General features: G+C 38.3%; 3 protein-coding genes across 3 annotated transcripts; 1 reads left to right on the plus strand and 2 right to left on the minus strand.

The window, feature by feature from the left end:
* The first annotated feature begins 2,120 nt into the window (after nt 1-2,120).
* On the plus strand, nt 2,121-2,840 carry LOC122658225. The gene is made up of 2 exons (XM_043853139.1): nt 2,121-2,268; nt 2,368-2,840. Exons 1-2 carry the CDS (start codon nt 2,121-2,123, stop codon nt 2,838-2,840), a joined length of 621 nt encoding a protein of 206 aa, XP_043709074.1.
* A 2,711-nt stretch (nt 2,841-5,551) lies between these two features.
* On the minus strand, nt 5,552-6,315 carry LOC122660017. The gene has a single exon (XM_043855192.1). The coding sequence runs from the start codon at nt 6,294-6,296 to the stop codon at nt 5,580-5,582; it is 717 nt and encodes a 238-aa protein (XP_043711127.1). The 5' UTR covers nt 6,297-6,315; the 3' UTR covers nt 5,552-5,579.
* Nucleotides 6,316-14,590: 8,275 nt separating this feature from the next.
* Nucleotides 14,591-19,717, minus strand: LOC122658356 (squamosa promoter-binding-like protein 15). Its single transcript, XM_043853277.1, has 11 exons — nt 19,651-19,717; nt 18,619-19,295; nt 18,219-18,412; nt 17,292-18,130; nt 17,114-17,188; nt 16,914-17,021; nt 16,710-16,827; nt 16,345-16,480; nt 16,122-16,266; nt 15,392-15,988; nt 14,591-15,215 (listed from the first exon to the last, which is right to left on the minus strand). Exons 2-11 carry the CDS (start codon nt 19,200-19,202, stop codon nt 14,781-14,783), a joined length of 3,231 nt encoding a protein of 1,076 aa, XP_043709212.1. The 5' UTR covers nt 19,203-19,295; nt 19,651-19,717; the 3' UTR covers nt 14,591-14,780.
* Between the last annotated feature and the right edge of the window lie 8,111 nt (nt 19,718-27,828).

Consider the following 27,828-nt stretch of genomic DNA (forward strand, 5'->3'; position numbering starts at 1 on the left):
AAATTGAAATGTTTGCATTGTTCTTTGACAGCTCTGTTCATGATTGGAGGATAACAAGACGAACCAACCTTGACACCTTCCGTGAATGGAAAAAAGTTCAGAAAAAAAGAGATAAAGAAAAGGCTGCGAAATTTTTTTTATCTATGTTGTGTTAACTTTGAATCGAATAAAGAACACTTCCATGGTAGCTAGATTCCGAACGTGAGACAATGAACAAAACTATCCTCTGAAATCACGATTTTATCCTTCTTCTTAATATGAATTTGTTCCCCAAACCAGAGACACTCCATAAGACCATGACTCTCTCTCTCTCTCTCTCTCTCTCTCTCTCTCTCTCTCTCTCTCCTCCTCCGATGAGTGGTGATAGAAAGGACATTATTACAATTTGGAAGGAGAAGGGTAGCCAAAAAATCTTCGAGGGTGAGACATTTTCCTCTCATCCAAAAGCAAAAGGAAAGCATTTTGAGACTTTCGTGGAAAAGCAGCGAAGACTTTCTTGAAAAAAGCAGTAGATCGAGATTTTCACGTTATGGCATGGTCTCAAATTTTCTTCCCTGAGCACAATGTACTTCACCCTAAAGTTTCCCATCCCATTCCATCAAGAAGAATCCAGAGATGTGATGGGATCCACTCACAGTGGTGCATTGGGCCAGCCATGCAGACCCTTCGAAGAAACCAATGAATTAGAAAATTTTATTCCCGGAGTTCATAGAACAACCTTACCCAATAGGCTGCTAAGGTTTTGGACCTCTTTCATACCTTAACCCCAAAAAACAAGATAAAGATAAAGTGAGATACTCCAGTACCGCGCGAGAAAATCCCTATGATAATAATACCATTGTCCATCTTTATCCCCCCCAAAAAATACATTATCCATTGGTTTTCGAGAAGGGTTCATTTCATGGTTGGTTTGAGGTATCAGTATCATATCTTCCGGTGATATGTATCGGTTTTGCTAGTCATCGATCTTAATATTGTATTGATACTTTATCGATGAAATGACATAGACAAAAGGTAAAACAGTTAAAAAAATCGATTTTTTAAAGAAAAATTAGGGGTAATTTTTGTCTAATATGACTGATCCATATCGATACCATATCAGTATCGTATCGATTTTGCAATTGACCGATATTATGCACTAAAACCATGGTCTATTGTCACCTCCACTCTCTTTCAACATCTTATTACTTAATTTCCTCTTGAACAAGGCCAAGGCCTTCGAATGGCGTTGGGACTTGGGAGGATATCATGTTGTAGTGGAGGGTAAGTTCGACTATTTGCAAATATGGGCAGAGAAATACAACTATTGATGAGTTTGCAATCGGATGGCTGACCTTGTAAGATGAACCAATAACATACACTAACTGGGCCACAGCCCATAGATGATGGTTGGTGCACCCAGCAACATGGCTTGAGAATCTGAGTTGACTTTGCGTATGGTTAAGCGAAGACATGTTTTCTTTTTGTTTTTTCTGTTTTTTTTTTAAAAAATAAATTTATATAATAGGGGTGTGGAATTTAAGGGAAGAGAATAACCCCAAGATGGCTTGAACTCATGATTTCTTCTTATTATTATTATTATTATTTTGGTAAAAGACCTCTTATTTGAAATAACGAGTTGGCTTCTCTTTTTTTTTTTTTTTTTTTTGTTATTATACACCTCTTATAACACATTGAAGGACATTTATAAAAACAAAAAAACACGTGTCATACGAGTAAGTTATTTGGCCGCCCTCATATCTTCCCGTCTTGGAGTGATGGCGGGCGGTGAGAGTACTGAACAGTTGTGAGCGCTCAGTAATCCGTATATATATATATATATATATAGGTGGTTTCCTCTAGCTACCAAGGAGAAGTAGTAACCTATTGCTTTGTATTCTAACTTTCCAGCATAAATATTCTCCATGCTTCCACCCTTCATTCAGGTCTAAACAGTCTTAAAAGTCTAAGGAAAGTTTGAAGAACATTTCTTTTGGATCACCATGACTAACTACAGATCTTCTTCGATGGAAATCAGAAGCTATCCCCCTCCAATACTTGGTGAGGAGAAAGAGATCCTCCATTTCAGTCACCCTCAACATCCCTTAGTCCAATTCAACCACCCTTATCTCTTCACTTGCATGGGTTGCAAAGAATACGGCGCAGGCAAACGCTTCAAATGTCTAAACTGTGATTTTGAGATGCATGAGTTCTGTGCCTTGGCTCCTCCATCTGTGAAGAACCACTCTCTTCACACCCAACACCCTCTCGTCTTCCATACCAAACCTGGTGAGTTCTCTTATTTTTGAAATAATAATATTTAACCAAATCATCCCCATGTCCTCCTCCTCCTCCTCAGTTTTCTTGACTTTGATTAATAATTTTCAGGTGGGTATTTGCGTGGGAACTGCGATGTGTGTGCCAGGGCCACGAAAGGATATGCTTTCCGTTGTAGTACTTGTAACTTCGTGATGCATCCATGCTGTGCTCAGCTTTCCTGGGAAATGAACTTTCCAGTGCATTCCCACACTCTAAAAGTGTTATCATCGACGATTTCAGCAAGTGGAGATTCAGATTTGAATTGTGATGAGTGTAAGAGGAAGAAGTCTGGATGGGTTTATGGTTGTAGGCTTTGTTCATATAACCTTCATGCAGTTTGTGCTAAAAACATAGTTAATGGACTTTATGCCCAAGGCATCAAGGCCCCTGAAAAGCCTAGTAAGTTTGGGCGAGCGGTCGGTGTTGCATCTCATGTGATGTTAGGGTTTATTGGAGGACTTCTTGAAGGTGTTGGAGAAGGAGTTGGACAAGCTATATTTGATACTGTTGTGGCTAAAGAAGCTCCAACAGAAGAGGAATAACAACATAAAAATTGCCAATTTCATATTATTTGCTCCCATAAACCCACATACCCAAAAAACAAATGGATGTAAGGTCTTGTAAACCTCTCCCTCCTTCCACCATTCCCAAAACCCAAGAAACAGAGAGAGAGAGAGTTATTATAGACTATGAAAGATATGTGTAAAGGGTTGATTGTTGTGGATTTCTTTGTAAATTAATTGTGATGTAGTTCATGATCATGTTGTATTGAGGACTATTCTAATTTTTATGCATATATTTTGGTAAGTTGTTTTGCCCTAATCATACTTTCCAATTTTATTTTATTTATTTTATTTCGCCAAATTCAAAGTTCATCAATTTGATTGAGTCCAGTGAATCTTCAAGTATGTGAGCATACGTGAACGACTCACAACCGTCCAGATAGAATATTCTCACAGATTGGATTCCATCTGAACGACTATGAATCGTTCACATACAATCACGTTCGTGAAGATTCCCCGTTCACAATTTGATTGGTGTAAATATGTTCTTTTATTTTGGTTAGGGATTCTTGTACAATTCTCCATATTTAATCCTTAGGTTAGCTAGCGAATTAAGGTACCTAGATTTGATTCCACATCAATTGGCCCAAGTTGCAAAATGATAAATGATTCCTAATATATGGTAATTAAATAAATTTGCTACGTCTATACATTTTTTTCTTGAGTAGGTCATAAACTTCAATTCATCTTTGAAAGACATGAATTTAATTTTATTTTTTTTTCTTGTAAGTTGAGAATCTGTTCACACTGAACTAATTCTAGTTTCGTGTGGATCTGGGTAAGGGTGTCAAAGTTCAGTCCAAATTGGTAAACGGATTGGTTCAACGGTTCAACCTGGATCGAACTGAACCAAATATTTATTGGTTATGTTTCGGGTTTCATACAACCATTACAAATTAAAACTATATTGGATCAATCGAACACACCGACCAAAACCAAAAAGCGGACCAAACCCAATAAAAACTGAGATTGGACTGATAGTAATCCGACACAAAACCGAAAACCCAGAATTTTCCCACTGATTTCCTTATATATATACAAGTAAACCTGAAACCAGACCGAACTGAACCTAATAGTTGGCAGATTATAAAAAGTTAACAAAAAAACCTGTAAGAAATCATACCAAATTAGACCAAAACTGAACCTTCCTTAATGGTTTGATTTTGGGTTGACCTAATAATAGACCAAAACCGATTCAGCCAGATCGAAACAGGAGCGAACCAACTATATATGGCCTAATTTCTCATGTTGCTGTTGAGAGAGAGAGCTCTTACACAAAATCCCTCCTCTAATGTAACCCAAAACCACCAAAATTAAACCATGCCTTTGCATACTGTCAACCATAGCGTCCTCTATGGAGTGGAGAAAGTGCTAGCTGGGCTCATGGGCTGGTGGGCTTCCAGTCAGACTAGATATTTCTCTACACTTAGAGTTCGTGTTGCCATGTGGCCTGGTGATATGGAAATCTTGACTTAAAGTTGGGCTCATGGGATGGGCTTCCGGTCAGACAGGAGAATTCTCTAGAAGTAAAGTTGTTCATTTCTTTTTATAGAGATTTTATTGTTTCATTGGATTTTCAAATTTTTATTTTGGCCACTTGGCCAGCTCTGTTTTGATTAAGACAAGACATATGACCAAGTGATCTTCATGTTCATCTATTCACAAAACCACAGGTATATTCCAAGTCACTTGAAAACTTTGCCCTTAGTTGGGTTGGGCTTAACTTCCATAATTGGACAAGCATAAGCCCAGAACAGTTGATGCTTGGGCTTAAGTTTCATCAACCAAGTAGAGTAGAGATGAGCCTTGTTTTTATTTTTCTTTTTCTTTTTTTGCCCCACTCTTTTGCTGCAAACCCACAGTGGAGGGAATTTTGTAAAGCCTGAAAGTGCAAAATAACTTTTAAAAAGGGCAAGAGGCCCTTAAGAAAAGGACTGCTTGTGAAAGAAAGCTAATGAAGTCAAATTATTCTTTCCGGGTAGGACTAATTTTAGTTGATTTGGTTATGAAATTGGAATGCATATACGATTATATATTCTTGCAAATTGGATTATGAACTTCAAATGAATTGAATGGGAATATTTCAGGATCGAATACAATCTTATCACAATTAAGCAAAATTCAAATTTGATACATTCAAAGCCCTGTTTAGGTAATAAATATCCAAGACTCGTGGGTCCATCTACCAGTGGTTAGTCACTAATGAATACCTTAATAGTGATAATTTCACATCGAATGTGAGTAGCTCGATATGAAGACTTACAAATACTTAAGTGGCACACTCTCTTTAACGTCTAGCTTTTAATAATGATTTCAACCAAAGTCGCTAAAAAATTTTGTACAAAAGAACCAAAAAAAAAAAAAAGAATTAAGGAAAAACCTTATGTGACAATAATTTTCCAGAACTTAATTCCAAAAATATATGGCGAGCTTCAATGTATGTTTATGAAACCAAAGGTAACCATAGCTCAAAAACAGTTCCTCACAAATTAAAAAGAGTAAAAAAGCAAAAATAAGACAAACAAACAAACAAACATATTATTTATTGTCATTTAAACACCTATAGTGAAAGACACAGCAGGCCCAAAACCATAAAAGCCGTTATAAATTTACAGACTAACAGCAGCAGCTATAAGCCCATACCAAACAAGTAGTTGCAGATTAATACAAACCCATACTTTGTAATTAAACTTCCTTTTCTTTCTGTTTTTTGGTTCTTCACTTGGATATGCAAGCTCCAATGGCAGCAGCTATTATAGCCGTTGGATCTCCAAGAAGTGCTGAAACTATAACAGTAACAGCACCAGCAGCAATCTTGCAACATTTCTTCAACTTCCCACCTTTCCCTCTGTGATGGCTCTGCAAGTTACCCTCAAGACTTGGGATTCTGGTCTGCAACTCCCTCACTTTATTATTATCCACATTCAGATACATAGCCTGCCAACTCTCAACCCATAACTCCTTAACACAGGACACATGAAGGTTATAGTTCCTGCATTCAGACCTATATGACCAACCAGGACCTTTACCACCACAATGATGACAAGAACTGGAGAGTTTGAGACACAGATATAAGTTGTGTTCACCATCATCTAAGACCCTTGGGAGATTTGCACAGCATGGATGGAGATCAAAACCACAACTGCTGCAGTGGTACACAAATCCAAGCACGTCGTTCCGGCAAGCGTCGCATATCCTCATCCCCGGCGGCCGGTTATAGAACTTGAATTCACATTTCTTGTAGAAGGGCTGAGTAATGACCGGACGTGCAATGGCACATACCTTGTGTAACTCAAATTGGCATTGCTCGCATATGTATTTGAGGCCAATGCCGGCTTCCTTGCACCCATCACAGTTGAAGGGGATTTCTGTGTATTGGAGCTTCAGAATGTGTTGTGGGTGACTAAAGTGAGAGATCTCCTCATCCATCTTCATGGATTTCTTTTTTTTATTTTCTTTTTTTAACTGAGATCTTCTTTGGGCTCTTCTTATTGAGGGTGGAGAGGCTTGTTTATAACTTACAAGAAGTGCTTTGGATTTGATCAGTTGGAAGTAATGGTTGGTTTCTTAACAAGCTTGTAAGCATCTCTACTTTGCATATTTGAGTTAGACCAACAGAATAACTTGGGTAGATATGCTGGTAGAATACAATTTATTAAGGGGCTGGATGGAGTAGGGATTGAGTAAGGGATAAATCAAATAAACCATTTTTGGAACTTGGAATCTAATGCCAAATTGTGATTCTGGGGTTTGTTTGAGTTTAGTCTTAAGTTGATCAAATTTAACTTCCTCAACGGTTCAAAGATTTTGATTTAATTCGTACGAAGAATATAATGTGACACAGAAACTTCACGCAAAACCATTACAAGTGCCGAGTGTTCTAGAGAGGGAAGGCGGGTTGGACTAGGACCTGGGTTTTCCAGACTTTTCCAGACCAGGTTCAGTTACAATTGTCATTATTATGCTTCCATTTTAAAACCAATTGGTGCAAAGCGGGGTGGCCTCTTGTGGCTCTTAATAATCCTGAGCACCCTCAGTCGATGTGGGATTACTTCAATACTCCTCTTTACTTCCCGGGCTCTGTCTTCGTGGGTGGAGCAGGGTCCATTATCTAAGGAGGCCCGACATACCCGCACTCAAAGTGGGATTACCTCAATAGTCATTAGTTAGATCCTGCAACTTAAACCATGCTTATGATCATTCCCTAAGATTGGAAAGACAAAGCTTCTTGGGGAGGGTTATTCGCCTACACCAGTACGTGGTTAAAGAGAGATTCTGTATACTATGATTAGCTTTATCTTTTTCTTTCTAAGATTACATGACCGAGAGAATCAAAGTCAATCACAACTTTGATAGTACAATATTGGGTGCTGCATGGATTCGATCGATGGATCCAACAGTATTGATTTTAAGGTCACTAGGGATTCATACTCTCGGATCCATCTTATAATTGGGAGAAGTAAAGTACGGTAAAGGAGGAAAACTGAGAACAAGGAAAGACAAAAAAAAAAACGAAACATCCTGGACCATGTGGATTGTGGAAACTTCAGCCACAAAAGCAAGAGAATCGAATCTCTACCGGCAAAAAGCCAAAAACTAATGCATAAACTATCTAATTTCCTTCATAATTCACCTGCCGATTCTCTTTGTTTTGGAATTTGGACATCATCTCATCCTCGGAAAATTTTAGGTTCGTATGACTGTGTTTACACCCAGTTTTCGCTCTACTCTGTCACGGTCAGGAAGGGGGCCTCGGCCACAGGGCAGCCCGGCCAAACGGGGTGACCGATAGCATCTTGGCACTTTCGGTCAGAAGTAGTTTCATCGGTCAAGGCGGCGGGCAGTTACCACTGTGGGCAGTTTCTTTGCAGTTTGAACTGAGAAGGACTGATCGCCTTAACATGGCACAGTCATGGCCGACAATCAAGGAAACCGTTTCTTGTGGTTATACTTACTATATAAATAAGCAGGGGGAGTAAAGAAGGGGCATCAATCAAACACACAACAAACCTGTAGTTTTTACTTATCTTTACTTTCCTTGCATTGTTTTCTTTTGCTTTCATGATGGTGTGAACTTAAGGTTTTCTTGTTTTGATTTACGCACCCTTTTTGATTTGCAATGTAGATCGTTCACGAAGAGTAATCCAAGTGCAATTCTACTCCATTGTTTGGGTCATTTGTCTGTCTGCTGTCTTTGAGAAGTTCTCAGAATGCCGGGGCACGAGTAGAACCCTAGACCGCCACGATCGATCAGAGTGTCTTGTTCCATTCCAGCCACACTACGCTGGTTAAAGGATTTTTAACATAACAGACTGCCAGCTGATGATGGATAAGATACAGCTTTAATTAATTAAGTTGTTTGAAATGTTGGGAGGTCATAGAGTTGTAGTCCAACATTGGTTTGTTCATGTTCTTGTGCATATTTGGATATCATTGTGTATCTTCATTAATATTCACACATATAGGAAAGGGTTTATTTTCCCTAATAAGTTGTTCCTCCACAGATGGAAAAAATACCTCGAAGAAAATCTCAATTTCCATGTGTGTTCCCTGCATGGACGGGAGTTTGTTACAATTCCACGCGAAAGCAACTTCTCTTTGAACATGCTCTCTTTAATGGTTAGCTTTTAATGGTGAGTTATACCTGAATCCTAACGATTTCATATTTACATTTTGAGTTTCAGCTTAGCTCCATTTCATCTCGAACTTGACACGTATGCAAAGGATCTTGGGATCTATCTCTTCACAAAATTCCAACCCCATACGTCAGGCCCATATTAAATATTTGTGTGATCCATGGATTTCTGAATGGACGTGACAGGTTGAGGCAGCCAACGATCAAACAAGGTCAACATCAAGTAATCAATGTATACTCATTTTGAGTTTCAGTCATTTCCAATCTATTGAAATTTAAATAATTTTAAAATATTTGATTCAAAATATTAGTTTTATTTTATAAAAGGTTTATTAGAGGATTATGTTTTTTCCTTGTAGACAGTTAAATTACCAATAAATATGACTATTGAAAAACATGTTTGAATGGTAAATAAAAATGTCTTATGGAAAAATATTTGATTTTTAGGCATGTCATTTGAAGACACCCCTTGTTGGTATCTCTTTCTTGATCTATTATATATATAGAAAAGAGGTTTTGCTCATTTCTCTAACAATGAAATGGTACTACCATTGTTTTGTTTCCAATTGAGCACAAGTATGAGGTCTCCCAAGGTGGCCCGAAAAGTGAGTGCAATATTTTAAATTGCAACGATTCCTTAAGTTTCTCCATGTATTTTCAGGTTCGTGATGCATTATTTGGTATTATGATCCACTAAATTTGTCTACAGTACAAAAATAAGTAATCTATTCCTCTTCTTTTTTTTCCCCTTATTACATGTGTTATCATATATAATTTGGATGAATTTTCCTCCAGAAATTGAAATCCTGCAAATGTCCTGATTAAATGTGTGAATTAAAGAATTCTTCAATAAAAAATCAAGTTCCTTTAAGGTCGGCGAAGATAACTAATGTCAATAGGTAGCAGGTCTTAGAAGGTCATGGATTGATTCTTCAGCTTCACCTGGCCAGGAGAGAAGGGGTTAGAATAAACGGGTGGAGAAGGTTTAAATGTGATATATATCTTTCTTATACACCCCCCCCCCACCTCAAAAAAAAAAATTCCTTAAACTATATGTAGCGATGTAAACCGATCGAATAGGGACCGGAAGTGATCGGATCCAAATCTTTCCTACCCTGATACGGATGCGGATCAAATTCGAATTTTTGACTATCTGTTTACATCTCTGACTTGTGTAACCTAGACCTTCCTCTCAATCTATGTCTCTCAGTTTTTTAGTCTCATAATTCTCATTTCCTCATATTTTAGAACCTGTTGAATCTTTAAAATAAAATAAAAAACACCTCAAGATCATTAATTACTTAAATATGATTTAATTTTTTTATTTTTAATTAAGTATCTATTCAGATCAAATATATTTTTTTCTGAATATTCGAATTCGGATTTTCGAATATCCATTTACAACCCTGTGACTATATCCCAGTGTATATTACTAGGTGACAGACATGCTTTTGGGTGGACACAAACCGAAGAGTACAGACTGGATTATATATGCTGCTATCTTTTTGGAAGAGGAAGATTCGATACTTGCTTCTTCAGCTCTTCTAAATTTTGTTTAGATTTTGTGTCTCTTTAATGTGACGAAGTTGATATTCTTCATGTTCACCAATGCCGGTGGTCACGGTGACCAAATACAGATCTTGGAAGTTGGAACCAACCCTAAAAGACCCCTTCCAACTTAAAACGAATTTAACCTCTTTATCCGTGGAGTTAACATCAGTTTTGTTCATGGATCCAAGGGCTTAGTTCATCAGCTTCACAAATGCCCGACCCTGTGTGTAATCTAAGAATCGGGTTTACAGCCCAGCCCGAAAATAGCCCGCTTACTGTTAATTAATTGGACCATGTTTGAGTGGGCTATGTCGGCCCAACAAAGGATTTGTCACCTTACTTGGCTTGATCCAGGCCTGTCCAACCTCCTAATAAGTTGCTACCTCTATCAAAGAAGACGGAGAAATATAAAACTATCACTAAGAAACAAATAAAATGACAAAATCACCCTCAAAATGCTCCTGTAATGTGACTTATTTTAACATCCTTTATATCCTTTAAGAGAGAGAAAATGCCACCTGATCGTGCAGCGCATGCTGCCTCTGCGCCCAGACACAGGGGCGCTTGCAATGATCGCCGCACCCTGATTATTTCCATCTTTTAGGTGGGGGGGGGGTGCAGCGGTCATTTCACTCGCCCATGTGTCTGTGCGTAGGGACGGCGTGCATCATGCAACCGGGTGGCATTCTTTCTCCCATCTTTTAAATATACCTAGTATCTAAAATTTTAAAACTAGGCAAAAAAAAATTTGGAAGGAATTGTGGGACTTAAAATGTTTGCCCAACGACTGATATCGATCCAATAGAAAGGATGGGGCTCCTCTGTAGCACGGCAGGGCTTTCGATGCACATTAGACGGCTAGGAGCATCCAAGAACACAGCCCCATTCAGTGCCTGTGTGGTGGTTGTATGCCTAGGTGCTCCTAGCTGTCCGATGTGCGTTGGACACCCTGTTACACCACAATGGATCAGGGTCCCAAGATTTAGTGTCAAATCATAATCTGCCAAAAAAATTTTAATAGAAAAAAGAAAATTATATTAATTAAGGAAAATAGAAATATTCAGAGTGTTCCATCATTACAAAATTTGTCCTTTGGATAAGGCAGCATTAGTGATAATATTTGTTAAGTCTGTAAAGGAGTCGTTAAAAAACCATAGAAACCATTTTCTTCAAAAGGAACTCTGAAATTGAAAGAAGATCTCGGATAAGGTTCATGGCCACACGTTTATTGTTGGCTTTGGTAGAAGGTTTAAAATTTCTTTTTTGGTGCACCAAATATCTTTCACTTGGTAACTCAAATTGATTCCATGCTAAATCCCTCTTGTAGTAATGCTGTAAACTTCTGTAGCTAGAGGTTGTTCTGGACAAGAAATGAATTAGATAATTCCAAACGGATCTGTTCAAGTTAGACTTAGAAAGCAAAGAAAAATGATTTTGAACATGTGATTAATGTATAAGGTGTTACACCAAGAAAGGAAAGAAGGATTGGTCTATGAAGGTAAATCTATATCCTACAGAATTCTGACAGGTGGCTGGTAAACCTACGGTGTGTACAACTCATCCACCACATAAAGAAGCCACCACACCACACGAGACACACGAGACACACGAGTCAAAGTCTTTTTCTTGTAAACGCTCGAAAATTCAAACCCAACGAATTTTAGTGTGGAATTTATAAATGTATAAGACAAGAGAACAATCTACCGAATTTTGTTAAAAAAATGTTACAAATCCAAATCTTTTTATTTTCCCGAGGCAAAAAAAGTCCGTAAATCGTAGCCAATAGAAGAGAGAAATCTACCGATGGGGAAACGCTAACTCTACCCTCCCACATGAGACGCACGATCGAGATCTCGTCATGCGGTGCGGGAGGTAACCTCACAGCAATGCAGGGATCCGACCGTACGTTTGCTTTGGGAGCGTTAGACTACCATTTTCCTGAAGGAGTTAGACCAAAGTCGTAACTTAATAACATTAGGCTTGATCGTTGTTATCTCAAAAAAAAAAAAAAAAAAAAAAACACAGGCTTGATCGTCAGTCGTGACGTCGGTGATCCTATCAGAGGGAGGAAAAATAAACATAAAAAATTGCTTAAAAACTTCGTAAATTTGGAAATCGCCATCAATTATCCGTACCTTTCTTTCTACTTTTTCCTTCGTTGACCTAATTTAAATTTAATTACCCCAAATATTATAATAATAATAAAAAAAAGATAATAACCAATAAATAAATAAATAAACCCCCACTTTCCAGTTTCCACCGTCTCCACTGACCACTCACAGTCACGGCTTAGCTATTACTACTTCCCTGGCTCAGCTCAGGAGCCGATCCTCAGCTAAAGTAGATATGACTGGAACAAAGTTCTCTGTGAAATTAGGGTTTTTTTTTTAAATTTAATTGATACCATTATTGTAAAAAAATTAAAAATAATTATTTTTTATCTTTTTATTTAATTTTATCATTTGACTATTTTCTTAGGAATCATTTTTTAAAATATTTTTGAAAAATTATTATTATTATTTATATTCTTATTTTTATTTTTATCATTTGACTTCTTTTCTTAAACATCACTTTTGTCTAAAATATACATTACCCAAAAAAAAAAAAAACGCATTTCAAGCAATCCCTTTACAAGGGAATTCTATTTACATAGTGTATTATCTTTTTCTTTTTTTTTTCACAATACATAAAACCAAAATAAACTGAATACTATAAGATTTGTCGATTCGAATTTAAACGGTTCTGTTCAATTTCAATAAACGATTTTCAATTCTAAATTAACAGCTTTACCCTCCACTTCCATTGGGAGTATATATTTTACGATTTGGATTCATTCAATCGGTTTCAATCAATGTTTCCAATCAAATTCGATTTTTCATCAAATTTTGAAGTCCAAAACCAATACAAAAGCTGATTCTTTTGATTGTTTCCATTCAAACTTATCTATCGATCTTTTCAGTTCGGCCTCCATTGTGATTAGTCAAACAGAACAATGACTTTTACCCCCAAAAATATAAAAAAAGGAAGAGAACAATGACCTTTTGTGAAAATAAGAATACCCTGTGAAATGTAGATGTTCAGACAATATACATTTGTTCTTCCCTGCCATTTTCACAACCTCAAATTTTCGAGAGAAACCCACCGTGTGACCCACACCCACACCCAAGTGGGAAGTGTCACCTCTACCACACCTCTGCTATAGTTTCAAAAATCAAAATCGGATTAATCTTGCCTGAAAGCGATAGTAACCAATCCTGCTTCTCGATGTTCCAAATTGACCGATTCTAGGGTATTTAGAACATCACTGAATTTAAAATCTTTCACCGCAACTGCTCGATGACTAAGGCATTGTTTTGTTGTTGGGAAAAGATTGCATGAAAATAAATGGATGAATTACTTTGAAAGTTTTTCATAAAATCCTAAAAATCAAAAGGGAAGCAGTTTTCTGTATTGGAGTGTGGCCTGCGCCAGCACTCCCATGTGTCTATCTCTCTTCTATTTAAAATAATAGGGCAAAGGTATCTTTTCACATAGGAAAGAGAGAGAGAGTCATGTGAATACTAACATAGACTATACTCCCGGACAGAGATCTTTTTTCCAAATCAATATTTATTTACATGGAATTGTAAAATAACAGATAGCACATTAAATACTAATCATCGCACTTCACTTCAAAATCCTACCATATTCGGTAGAATTTTATTAAAAAAATATATATGAATTATATTATAAATTTCCTCCCCTTTATTGTCCCTTGACCTCATTACCTCAATTCTCAAAATACACTAACCTCACTTATAGCTTGAATGAGATTCTCATTGCATTATAGAGTATTGAATGAGACACCTCTATAAAAGAGCTTGACACTTCATTTTAATTACACCACTTGTTTAATGTAAAGGTAAAAAAAAATCAAAAAATTGAAATCCATTTTAATGCACTTTCTACTTGAAATAACAATATTATCCCTCATTAAAAAAGAATGTTATACTTAAAAATAAGATAAAATTACAAATTTTTTTAACACGGTGTTGTCAACTGTCAATAAGGAAAGCCCTTAACTAAAAATAGAGCTAGAATTTCATTCAATAAATAAATATTCAGTTATCTGTGTTAATTTATATCATATGTAAATATTCATCCTTCACTATTCTAAATTTACAAAGACAAAACCCATGCTCATCTTCCCATAAAGTCATGGTGGCCATGAATTTTCCTAAAATTTAAATTACACAAAAAAATAAAAGATATCTTACTTAACAATCTAAACCTCTGCTCTGCGCCTTTCTTGTCTTTCATCTTGGAAAATGACATCTCTTTTGTCTAGTTAAAAAGAAAAATATTTAAAGAAGAAAAAAAAAAAAAAAAAAAGAGAGGTTCCTTCCTGGCATTTTTCTGCTTCTGCCCTCCCTTCCCAATCTGTCTTCTCTCTCAAATCCCAAATTGCATACTCTTTTAGGGGTTCCTTATCAACCTTTAGGGGCAATGAGAGATGCTGATCCCCACCCACACCACCACCACCACCCTCAAAACAGGAATCTATCCACCTATCTACACAAATAGGCCAAAAGTAACTTAGACCCAAAAGAACACATTCAAGATGGGTGAGAAGCACGCAGAATCTGAAACATAACAAACACCCCACTCCCCATCTCCTCTCCTGGGCCCCCCTGGTCTCTTTTCCCGTTAATAGATTTGCCAAGCTTTATTATCTCCTCCTCCTGGTCAGCAATCTAACTTGAACCATATTGCAAATTCTCCCACTTGAAAGGAGCAACAGACCCAATAACAGGGAGGCATCTGAAGAAGACACACACACAAACACAGACAGTGGCAATTGCCAGCATTGAATGGATATAGGGCCGCTGAAGCAACCCTTGCGCACCTGCCATTCGCTTCTTGTATCTGGTCTCCAAAACTGAACATCTAGTACAAGACTGCCGCCTTTGCAATGACTGGATCCCTCGTCTCTCAGACTGCTCGGCTATTATCCATGACTGATCTAAGGACATCTCATCCCCAACCACTATAGTGACCTGACCATGTTTTCTGTCAACAAGCTTACGAGCAACCAGCCTGTTGTACGAGTGGTTGTACCTCATCGATGCATATGCATATGGAGACTGTCCACTTGCATCCAACAGTGAGGCCCAGCAGCTCAATCCAATCTACATCATAAACCCATTCCAAACATAAGAAAAAAGAAAATTCGTAACCTTTGGGAGAATGATCATAACCTTGGCGTGAAAGACAATACTAAACTGCAACAGAACTATGATTTCTGGGAAATTTTAAATTTAAGAGCAAATGAAGTAGGGCGATAACTGCAGCAAAATAAGGTTACCTTTTGGGGGTCGTTTGTCAAAGCATCAACCAACTCCTCTGAATCTTCCATTGAAGCAGCCAAATGCAAAGGCGTGACACCACTTAGTCCAGCCAAATTTGGGGGGAAGATGTATTTTTTGGTGCCATTACTGCTCATGAAAGAATAGTGGACAAGCAATTCAACCATGTTCCGACACTTCCTCTTCACTGCCCTGTTTAAGAGGTGAATCTCTGAGAGTGCCTCCATGCACTCCCTTGACAGTTCATCCTTCCCTGAGTTTTTCTCCACAATGATGTCCAGGAGAGTCTTAATCACAGCACACCAGTCCCTATCAACTGAGAAGGTGAGGAGATATTTGAACCGCACATGTGAGGAACCGAGACATTCAGACCTCAAAGGAGTGCTCATCCCCTGAAAAACCCATCCAAGTTCATTAAGGAAGTGCAGAATGTCCTCCCTAGATCTCCGCTGCCCAAAATCCTGAAGATGATCTTCTGAAACACAAGCCATTCTAGTATCTGCCTCCAATTCAGATTCAAGGACTTTTAGTTCTTGACAGATGGTTTCATCAGCAATTATAACAGGAAAACAGTTTCCTTTGAAACCATTCTCAACCTGGGCAAATAAGTAAACACATATCAACCACATTGGTTTCCCAAATAAAAAGAACAACGAATTAATTTGAAAGATAATTTATAATTTGCTGTATTCATTTCTATCAAGCCATCCAACTGAATCTCAGTACTACCTCTATGAAAATGCGACCCAGGACACCAGGAGATCCTCCAAAAAATTTAAAACTTTCCATGCTTGAGTCGTCATACATTGTGCCTTCATAGGACGATCCAGAAACTTCCTTCGACATGTATCCTCCCATAAAGGTGCAATGGATTCTGCATAGAGAAAATTACTTCAGCAATAAAGAGGTGGCATTTCTCACATCTATTCCCAGCAAAAGTAAAATCACTTACTTGGTGCCCGGAACAGTTAGATTTCGACCTTTCAACACAAGAGATGTCTCTTTCCCACCCACGACAGCCAATGGAGTCACAGAGATTAGCTCGGGAGCACTCCACATTCTCCAGGATTTGCATAGATGGACCTTTCCTGAAGGTTAATTGCAAGAGGAACCATTAGAAAGCATTTAACTACATCACTAAAAAATTATCCTAATTACCAACTGTGACAGTGGCCCATTCAAGTAAAACCATTGCTCTTTCCTGTTTAGATATTGGATATAGAATTACCAATTCCATAAGGAAACAGGAAAAAAGAGGAAACACTATCTCCTTGATTACCTCATATTTTTAGAAATACATAATCAACCTGCACTCACCATCTTTATGTGATACTAACTGCCTGTCCAACTGAACCAGAAACCTTCCACTCCTCCAGAAATCAGAATCTTGATCCTGTATTAGTGAATTGACACGCTGTAGAAGGTCTTCCTGTAGCTGCAAATTGCAAATAACCCATGCCACTGGTCAGGACAAAACATTACAATACAAGCATTCATTTACGTAAAGCACAATTCACTCACTTGATCCCAGGCAATATAAGGCATTGATAAATAAACCGAAAGAAGCACACAACCAGGCCTAATGTAGCTCTCCATTTCGGATGGACTGTGAGAAAGCCAATTAAATATCTGAAAATAACAATAGCAATTAGCATCATTGAACTCTTAATTTTACATGCAACTTTATGGAACAAAAAAAATCCAAAATAGCCATTACTTGCCTGTGTACGTAGTGACCCAGGAAAATCACTAGGATCTTTACCAAATAATTTAAAAATGATCCGACCAGTACGATCCTGTAGAGGAGCAAAATGAAGTCATGCTTCCTTCCAACAAAAACTGAACCAAGAGACTGAAATATGTGTGTGGAACCTTTAACCAACTGGAGTTGATTATTACCTGAGAATCAGAATTTGAACTAGAAGGAGACTGATCAGACCCAGAAGAAGAACTGTAGCCTGCTTGGTATGGGAGGTTTTGAACTGAACCATTTTCAACTCTTCCATGCGGTCCTGTAAAGAGTTCCAGCGCAGAGCTCCAACCACGAGTAGTGCTGGCCTCAATTGAACCATTGTCTTCTCCACTGATTGACATCCTCTCATGTTTCATAATTTCTGTTCGAGTATGCAGCGGAAATAGTTTTTGCACAACAGGTGATGATGATGGTGACCTCTCTTCCATGGGATTACTGCTGTCAGAGGAGAAATATTTCCTCGAAGAATCCAAATTCGGTGGGCTATCACCCTCAGTAGAGGAGCAAAAAAGCTGGAACGTCAAACTTGGTCGAGATTCTTGAATCTGGCAATCTGAAATTTCAATTGGAGACCGGAAGTCACTGTTACTCCTGTCTCCTCCAACCAATGGATACTTTGCAGTTAATTCCTTCCGTGAGGTGATACTAGCATCCTGGTCAAAGGAGTTTAATTGGGCTTTGTCAGCGTCACCGCCATGGCTGCTTCTTTTAGACCTAATCCCAAGACTATCAGGAGAAGACGCTAACGCAGCTGAAAGAACAGTAAGCAAATCTGTGGTTGATGGAGCAGGTGTGCTGCCATTAATTTTATTAGAGTGGTCTGACGGAGCTTGTTGTGAAACATTTAGGTCAAAACTTCCTGATGGTGACTGAGAAGCAGAATTTGAAGCAAGAGGTAGCGAATTATTAATCTTGCTGATAATCTGGATGAGCCTGTCCTTGTCGGGTATTGGAGGACTATTTGCACTTTTATCGTTATTATTTCCTGCATTTGCAGTCATATATGTCTATAAAATCTAAAAGATTGAAACTGTGGAGGCAATTCTCAAGATGCAAAAACAAGATTTCCTCACCTTGCAAACAAGTTAAAATAGTTAACAAATTGACAACATCAAGGTTCCCACTACCAGTGTTCTCCCTGCTTCCAGGTATCATCAACCGTGGGGAAACATCCTCTGGTTGTGTTTTCCTCCTCCTCCGGTTGTGCCCAGCAAGCCGACGCCGACAGCTTCTCTTACCCTCATCAAATTCAGAAAGAGGGTGAAATCTGAGGAAGGCAAAACCAACTTCAAAATGGTATCTTACTTTCCCAAACCACTCAATTTTACTAGTTTGTTCAAACAAAACCACCGGAACAAGCAACTCAATATAGGTTAGAAAGATCGGAGAAAAGTATTCGACGAAAGGCCCACTGCTGACAGAAATGAAAAGAATAAAACTAAAATTCCACATGATACAGAAGGAAGAACTTACCTGCTACACTGCTGGCAGAACCTCTGCATCTGCTTCCCCACAAGTGCTTTGGTGGTCTTGCTGTGAAGCTCACATACCTTATGTCGACGGTGATAATCCTTTGCATTTGACAGATCTCCTCTACAATCATCCACTTGACACATTGGGTAGCTCCCGCCACCAGGAGAACCAGATCGGACTCGTTTATTGGGTCTCGATGCAGTCTCATCAACTGAATATAGACTACCACCAAGGTTCAACGTTAGGTTCTCACCATCTTCATTACCAGTACTCTTCTTCAAAACTTGCTCATCCCCATTTTTCTTCTTTCCAAGTGCAACTACAGATTTCCCCAAACGAAGAGCATCGCCCTCCGAGGGCTTGGCAATGAAATTTGCACTGTCCCAGTCCCAAACCTTGGGGCTCCAATCACCCTTCACCTGTTGGGAAGGTGAGTTGAACCGCTGCTGCGCTTGGTGGTTAAAAGTAGTGCTTTGCCATGACAGATCACGCTTCTTCGCCAGAGGAGGCGCTTCACAGAATCGACCTGTAAGAGCCTGGTGAAAGAAAATAGGGGAAGCGACTTGCGTACCCACGTCTTCCATTCGTCAACCGTGAATCCCACCAAAAAATTGGAAGAACGACTTAGACACCGATGAAATTCAAACTTCGATACTCCAAATCACTGCAGCATAGATTTCACAAGGAGAAATGAAAACCATCAGAAAAGGGGGAAAAACTGACTCCTCTAATATATAACAGAAAAATTCCCCAACAATTTTAGTTTATGTGATTCTAATTTGTTCTTTCAGATGAAACTAGCTCCTCACTCCTTCACATCACGTATCACATACAAAGATAAAAAAAAAATAATAATAATACTAGAACATCATGACTCAACCAAGTGTACTCTTTGCGGCAGGACAATATATTATTAGACGAAAAAAAGAAGATAAAAACTACTAATCTTTCGGCAACCTACTTCGAACCATAACTGCTCGCAACTCATTAAACCAGAATGATCTTTAATCAAATCGAAAATGAATTCCATACCTTTACGGACTTCTAGATCTTCTCTCCTCCATATAACCTGTCCAGCCTCGCATACAAAGTCGACTTATGCCTGTTATGTCGGAATTTGTCGCCGCCGGACAAGTTCTTAGTTCTGTTTGTCGATCTTCCACCGTCTACTACAGCTACAAATCTGAACTGAACCGAAGAAAACCATAACGAGTCGAAGTATAATTGCAACTAAGCTCATCAGATCTCACAAACTGTAGAAACCACAAACATTGATACAAACAGGTAAACGAAAAAGGTGATCTACATGAACGTTTCGTTTCACAACCCCCTTTCTCTCTCTATTCTTCGCTAGGGTTTTGTCCCCACTTCTTTGTTTCGCAATTTCTCTCTTATTCTATCTGGTAAAATGGTGAATATAATCGAAAATGAAGGGTTTAGAAATGGCCGCCCTTGAAAACCCCAGATTGGAAGAGAGAGATGATTGAGGTACGGATAAAATCACAAACACAAGATGAACAACGAGAAGAATCGCTATCCTTCAACAACAAAATTATTTCACTGTTTTTTAAGTAAATTAGTAAAAAGCTAAAGAGGAATTACGGAATATATCTACGTCACTCCGCTTTATTTCATGCCCTCCTCGCTCTCTCTCTCTTTCTTTTTCCTTTTTTTCTAATTAATAATAATGATCGTTCCTCGAATGACCAATCTCTGAAGACCACAATTTCTGCTCCCTCCACCCTCCGTCTACCTTCTTGCCAAATATTCTAACAAGGAAGTCCAAACCACGTAAATTACCTCCATGCCCCTCAAGTCCACTCTCTCAAGAGTCAAGAAGAAGGTAGAGTGCTCAGTGCCAGCCCCACGCGCTGCTTGGAGCGTAATCTACTTTCTATACACTCTTCAAGCTTATTCGATAGATAGATCGATAGGGTTAACATTTGGCTAATAAATTTGTACTGGAATATACTTTTAGGTCCCATACTTTTTATCACAACTTGACTGAAGCTTTTTCATCACGTTCATACCTTTTCAGCTGCTTGGATTGCGATCGAAACTAGGTTTAAAAAATCGGAATCTTATTGCTGGAATCGGCGGATTCAGATCGATCTCGGTCTTGATCTCGAATGAATTGGATTCACTTGCTTTGTTTGCGATTGAAAACCGGGTTAAAATCGAATCTGGATCAAATGAATCGGTGATACGAATCAATCTAAATTGATTCGGAATCACTTGCTTGAATTGCGATTGAAAACAAGGTTTAAATTGAGATTGATTCCAATTCATGCCGCTTTGAATCAGTTTCTAGGTACAATTGTTTTAGGGTTCAGTTTATTTCTATACGAATTCTAGTCATTTATTATAAGTAAATGATTAATGGTGATTTAAATAACATATCCATCGAATTTGGAACAAAAACAATTATCACTAGATAAATATAATAGAAAAATTTTTAATCCATACATAATGGAACTCTAATCTAAACTTGTACCATCATTAAAAACAATTGTATATCATTAAATTAACGAAATCAAAATGTTCATGAATATCATTTGTCACTTTCCAAAGTCATGGTGATGCTAAGTTTGTTATTGATACTTCTCATATAGTTCGTTACATCCTTGACATATTAATATTGTTTTGGAGGTGCGTCACCAACTTGTGACTTTTTTATGGATGCATCTATTATCTACTGAAGGAGATGATGATACAATCACGGTTCAATCTTGTACAAATTTTATTACTAAAATATAGAATAATATAAATCTCCTTCTCACACTTTTTGATTGTATTATGTGGAATGGTGATGTAACAATTATAATTATTGAATATTTAAAGAATGATCTACATTGTCCTTGGATCATGTAGACTCAAATTCAATCATATACCTTTCCATAAATTGTATTTTTCCTTGTATTGCTACAACTTAAAGTTATTAAATAACAAACATGGTTTGAGTCACCAAAAGATGTTGTCCTAAAGACCATGGTCACCCCCCACTGGTGCAACTAGATCTAATATGAATTGGTCTCTAAGATAAAACAGCTATGGCCTCCGCGAGTAGAAGTGCCACTCCTACTATGCCCCCTTTGAGTGCTATAGGGTTGGGCTCAAACTCTTAAGTAATGCTTTTGAAATACAATCAATAAGAAAAATAGAGGAAAACAGGTGCGTTGTTTGGAATAGCAAACACACAGTAAGAGAGAAAGAAATGAGGAGAGATGGCTCTTAGAATTGTACATTAAGTATTAGGAACGTCTTCTATTTACATAGGAAAAAAAACACCTCTTGGAAGCACCTATTTCTTAAGAGGTGACCCTTCCAAAAATAATAACTGTTACTGACACTCAAAGAGTGTTGGACGACATCAGAAGAAGATGATCAACTCTAAACCAATAGCCTCTGCCATAAGAGAACGTCTCCTAGGAGTCGAACAGAAAAGAATTGCACCGATGGGTGTTCTGACAAGCCCTACAACCAAAATCAGAGAGTTGGTGTCGACAATGCATTGGACAACGCACAGCTGATGCCAACAAAGCCACTCTCAATGTCGAACAAGGTGAGTGAAGTCGGGATGGTCACTAATGGACCTCAGCATTGGACAGTATGTGTTACCCTCTCTCTTCCCCCTTTGGAAAAGATATTCTGCCCTCCTGTGTCCAACCTTGTAAGGCTATGATTGGTGCATGTCACTAGCTTACAGAAAGTGGGCAGCATGCCCAACTCTCTCCCACAGTAAATTTGTAGGAAAAAGTTGGTTGGTTGGTTGGTTGGTTGGGGGGGGGGGAGGTTTGCTTTCATATTGTAGTAATAGGTTTTGCCATGTAGATTTAAATTATATCACTAAGATGTGTTAATGATTTGGTGAGGAAATTAAACAAAGACTCTATTATGTTATTGATATGTTACTAATTCAACCACCATAGTACTTCTAATTCCCTACAATTTTAGCAGTTTACTAACATAAATAGATGCATTCAATTGCATTTTTATTGTCCACCCAACACAAAAAAGAATTATCATGCTTGCATAAGAGGAATGAATTGAGTATTTCTCCTTATAATTTTAAATCCATCCAAATCTGTGCCAAACATCATCATTTACAGCTATGATTTTAAAAATCAATATTAGATTGGTTGAATCGACTGATTTGAATCGAAAATAACTGTTACTGATCCCGTCAATTCTAATCAATTCCCACTAATTTTGCACCATTTTGAATTGAAATCGGCGCTGATCAATCCTCGATGCTATTTTCAAAAGCTTTTGTTTTTCTTTTCTTTAAAAATCTCAAAATCTTTTGCATCCCACAATATATATGGTTAGTAAGAATGTGATAGTAACAAAGTTCAAGAATATTCTCCTTAGTATATTCTTATATATCCATCACCGAATCTTTTTTTTTTTTTAAAGTGCTTGGATCCTTTTTTTTTTTTAATAAAAATCCTTAAATCCTATTTTGTTATCAAAGGAAAAGGGAAAGCTATGACACAAAGGAAAATAAAAAAGAACACATTAGTGGTCCAATGACAAAGTAACCATAGAATAGACTCGAGCTTTGACTCTTGGCTGGTGATTTACATTTTTTTTTTGTGCGTGTGTAAAGCTGCTCCATTGCCCAAAAATTCCTTCTTTGACTTAAAAAATATATATGTATATTTGGTTAGTGATGCTATTGTTATTGGTTAATTTCTAATTGATTTATTCTTACTTTGTTGATATCTATATCACAATATTGTTGAATTTTTTTTTTTTTTTTTTTAATTAGGAAAATTGTGAAGTTAATGTCTCATGCGAAGGTGTGTTGCATAATCAAATGAGACAAAATTGTTTCTTCAATAGTAGGGAGACAGAATACCTTCACCACAGCTGATGTGACCATGTGATAAAATTCTTGGGATCAAAACTACCCTTCTTTAAGCATCAAACAATACTTCATTCTATGGGGAAGGAATTCCTCCTTCACCCTGGATGAAGAAAACTTCACCCATTAATATAGTTCAATTTTTCTGGTAAAATTAACATAACTCAATTCCATACATGTGAAGCAAGGTTATAATTTTTTCCCTAACTAGGCGTGTGGTGGGGTACCTATGACAAACCTAATCTATGGTTATGATGGCAATCGTGATAGCAAAACAAACCAAATATACCTACACTTTGAAATCCTAATTCTATTAAAAAAATAAATAAATCAAGTTGTCATTCAAGTATAGAGTGAAGACCCAACTAAATAAATCAACCGTTGATTGCCTCGGTTAATAGGGAAGTAGAGGATGTTTTGTCTGTCTCCTTGCATGCTTCACAATCAGCAGTTTTTGGGAGTTCAGTGGTGATTCCCCCCTCCCCTCCTGCGGGAACCTACTCCTTCTTCGTTGATGCGGCTACTAGCTCTAGCCCCAAGGCCCTTGGCATTGGCTGCGTCGTTTTTGATCCGGGTGGTGAGTGGTGCTTGATTGCCTCTGAGCATTTTGCCTTAGCACCGACGGTGATTGGTGAGACATTGGCAATCCGATTGGCACTCTCAGCAGCTAGGAAGTTGGGAGTGCTTTCCATTCTGGTTTCGTCGGATTATCTTTCCCTCATCAAATGCTTGTCCCCCTCCTCCCTTCCTTCTTCCCCTAACTTCTCTTGTATTATTCAGGATATTTGTATCCTAAAAATTTCTTTCTCTTTCTATGATTTTGTTCATATCAGTAGGGATGCGAATGGCTTGGCTCATAATATTGCTAAATGGGCCCTCTCTAACCCGCTGAGTTGCTTTTGGGAACCCCCTTTTTCTAGAGACCTCATGGACATTGTAGCTTATTTCTTGTTTCGATCTAATGAATAGTTTTTTACATAAAAAAAAAAAAAAAAAAACCAACTAAAAATTACCAAAAAACAAAAAAAGAAGACCCAACTGGAAGGCGGCTTCCCAAATACCATAACTTTAACCAATCCATTCTCACCCTGCGTATGAATTCACTCCCGTGTTGTGATTACCACCGGAGGAGCAATCCAGGTTAGTTGTATGGGTCCAAATACTATACAGTGGTTGATGACAACGGCAACGGTCCACAGTCCCTAGTGCTGCCAGCCTGCATAGTATCATTTAGCGCTAGAGAGTCAGAGAGAGTGAGAGTGAGAGACACGTCTCGTGATGTGCACAACCGCGTAGGGCTGAGGGTCCCTTCAATATATGGACGCGTCCCGCGGTTTCCCGTCATTCAACTATTCAACCCGCCCGCGAGAGAGTGAGTGAACGAGGAATAATGCACACGTGTTGCTACCAAATTCTCGGATTGTTGAAAACTAGAATCGTTCACTCACCGGCAGCTTCCATATATCCGCCGCACCGCAGAAGATTGCTTCCGTTTAGAGAGCGAGCTATAATGATAATGCAAGGCGCCAGCTGTCTTCTTAAAAGAACGGACGGACAGACCAACTGGACCGTACAGAGTCAAGTTGTCCAGCATCAATGAATTGGCTGGCCGGTCCTGTACGGGAAGTGACCTTTTATATCCCTTGGCCACACCGACGCGGTCCTCGTACTTCTCTCTTTCTTTGATCCGTCACATCAAAGCCAAGCCAAGCCAAGCCAAGCCAAAACTAAACGGAGCTGAGCCGATTCTATGCTACAAATGTAGTCTCTTCTATTCTGACACGTGTTGACGCGTTGCAAGATTGTGAGTAAGAAGAGATAAGCACGAAATAAAACAACCGTACCTCTTTTCTTTTTGTATGGTGTCACGTGGGTCATCATGGGCAAGGAGAGTGTGGACATATATGCTTTTTCCAATTGCCACACCTGATGACGACGACACACTCCCTCCGTCAGTTCCTCGGTCCTTTTCCCGATCCTAATCCAAGGCCCAAGAGAGTCTACAGGTCACACACTCTCTCTCTCAGGATTAAAAGATAGAGAGAGAGACGGAGAGAGGATTTTCAGACTGCCAGTCTTTGTTCTCATCTCTTTCTATGCTTCGTCCACGTCATCGTTAGAGCATCTGCTACAAGCGCAAAACCAACCTCACCCTTTTGCTCAGAACTGCGGAATTGCCATTGCCATTGCCATTGCCAATGCCACGGATTTCACTTTGATTCAATCCGTATGTTTCAGTGTTTCACTCCATCCTTCTCACGTCCTTCCTCTTCGAGGCTTTGCTTCGACGCAATACGCATTTGTAGTGTGAAGCCGCCACTATAATACGCGGACGATATCGAAGCATATTTCATCTCAGATAATCAGTTCTTGTTATTACGTAATTACTTTCCCAAAACATAAAAAAAGAATTATTACGTAATTACAATATGTAATGGGATTCAAATTAGTGCATAGGCGTGAGAGGGGCACCCTATGTTAAAAGAATTGATTTAACGTGTTTTATTGAGATTTTGACGTAAAAAGATTGATTTAATGTGTTTCACATGGTATTAGTGCATGGTATAGAAACGAGTATCGACAACACGCAGAAGCAATACGATATCGATTTGGTATCGGCCTAGATCAACTATAACAAACAAAATCACCCTTGAATTTTCTGAGTTTTTGGATCATTTTACTTTTTTTTTCTTACCATGCTACCGATACAATATCGGCACAATATCAATACCGGTGACTAGCAGAACCGATACAATATCGATACTTAAAACCATGACATTATATCAAGTTTTTGACATTTCATTCAAGCATATAACATTTGGTATCAGACGTCATGAATCACGAAAAAATTACACAAAGTAATAAAAACCGCCACCTTTTTTATTATCGGATACCAATAAGACATAAACGATATCACCGAACCCATACAAATCGATAGATACAGTTGCGTTGAAGTTTCAACAAAACTAGACAGCGATCTCTTGCCCTAATTAATCAATCAATGATGAATTTTATACGGAAAGATTACACCTTTGCTATTGGGTTGAAACCGTCATACAAGGGTGGCTGGCATGGAATCTGTTTCCGTCGCTTTCGATTTTTGTGGAAAAGTCGAGTTCCGCCGCAACTGGCCTTGGAAGTGAGAATAAGCCAAGCCCCTCAGGCACGAAATCTATCTAGAGAGCTTCCTCCTTTCCATCTTTTCGGTGGATAAGCATAAAAAGTCTTCCCGGAATCCATAGAAAAGTTGAACAAAGTAAGTCCCAACAAAAGATAACTATGAAGTTCAACGTTTCACACTCCATCTTTCACATCCTTTCTCACCCTTTCTTCTATGCTTTATTCTCTAATGATGTATACATACAGTTTCTAAGGTGAAAACATCACCAACACCGTTTCGGGACCCAAACAGCATGAGATCCAGATCCTCTACTGTTGAGCTGTCCAGTAGGATCGTGTTACCCGGACATGGTGCTGCATGTAAAAACCGCCTTATCTCACTCGGACAAGGCATTTAAGCAAGGGTAAGGCGGACATTACATGCAGCACCGTGTCTGGATAGCACTGTCCTATCGGGCAGCTCGGTAGTAGAGGATCCAAATTCAACAGGATGCCCCCATCCAAGACACTATAGCACTCCATGCTATCCTATTTGACGAAGTTTTCTATTCTACAACCTTTTTTCTCTCGAAGCGTCACACGAGCATCAGAAGAAATCCTCTCTCATCTTCTAATTATAACAAATGAAAACAAATGTGTCAAATCTAGACTGTTTAATTTAGAGGATTTTTTGGATTATACTTCTTGAAAACGTGAGTATTCTACGTCTCTATTTGCAACGCACCAACCAACTGAGCAAGCAGTCATCTTCTATATTGTCTTTTAACTTTTGCCCGTCATGTGATTTTGAAATAATAATAATAATATACAATAATAATAATCAATCAAAAAAAAATGATATGTCCTTTAATAACTGTCACACAAAAATTCAGATGGAGTTGTATTTTTTGTGTATGAGTGGATGAAGGTCTTCTCACTTGTCAAGTTTAAGCTCATTCTAAATTTGGAAATTACCAAAACAAGGTAATGAATGATTATCGATAAACTACAATGCGGTTCATGGACATACATGGGTGGGGATGCCTACATATGGGATAAAATGAATCTCGAGTTGGATTTTGACATATGGCAAATCCACCTCATGCCTTAATATCAAATTATTAGAATTTCCAAATCACGTACCCCTCCATATAGCAAAAAACAGAGGGTTTGTTGATTTACTTCTAGATGAGGACGTTGTTAGAATTATTATAATTTTTTAAAATAATGAAAAATTGCAATTC

This window comes from Telopea speciosissima, chromosome 4 (genome assembly GCF_018873765.1).
Source record: "Telopea speciosissima isolate NSW1024214 ecotype Mountain lineage chromosome 4, Tspe_v1, whole genome shotgun sequence".
NCBI classification, from domain to species: Eukaryota; Viridiplantae; Streptophyta; class Magnoliopsida; order Proteales; family Proteaceae; genus Telopea; species Telopea speciosissima.

What these genes read in the sequence shown, in the direction of transcription:
- LOC122658225 (XM_043853139.1), top strand. Translation starts at nt 2,121, where the DNA reads ATGGGTTGCAAAGAATACGGCGCAGGCAAACGCTTCAAATGTCTAAAC. An exon ending in CGTCTTCCATACCAAACCTG is followed by an intron (nt 2,269 to 2,367) that starts GTGAGTTCTCTT and finishes AATAATTTTCAG; the next exon opens with GTGGGTATTTGCGTGGGAAC.
- LOC122660017 (XM_043855192.1), bottom strand. Translation starts at nt 6,296, where the DNA reads ATGAAGATGGATGAGGAGATCTCTCACTTTAGTCACCCACAACACATT.
- LOC122658356 (XM_043853277.1), bottom strand. Translation starts at nt 19,202, where the DNA reads ATGGAAGACGTGGGTACGCAAGTCGCTTCCCCTATTTTCTTTCACCAG. An exon ending in TTCTGCCAGCAGTGTAGCAG is followed by an intron (nt 18,413 to 18,618) that starts GTAAGTTCTTCC and finishes TGCCTTCCTCAG; the next exon opens with ATTTCACCCTCTTTCTGAAT. An exon ending in TGACAAACGACCCCCAAAAG is followed by an intron (nt 15,216 to 15,391) that starts GTAACCTTATTT and finishes TTTATGATGTAG; the next exon opens with ATTGGATTGAGCTGCTGGGC.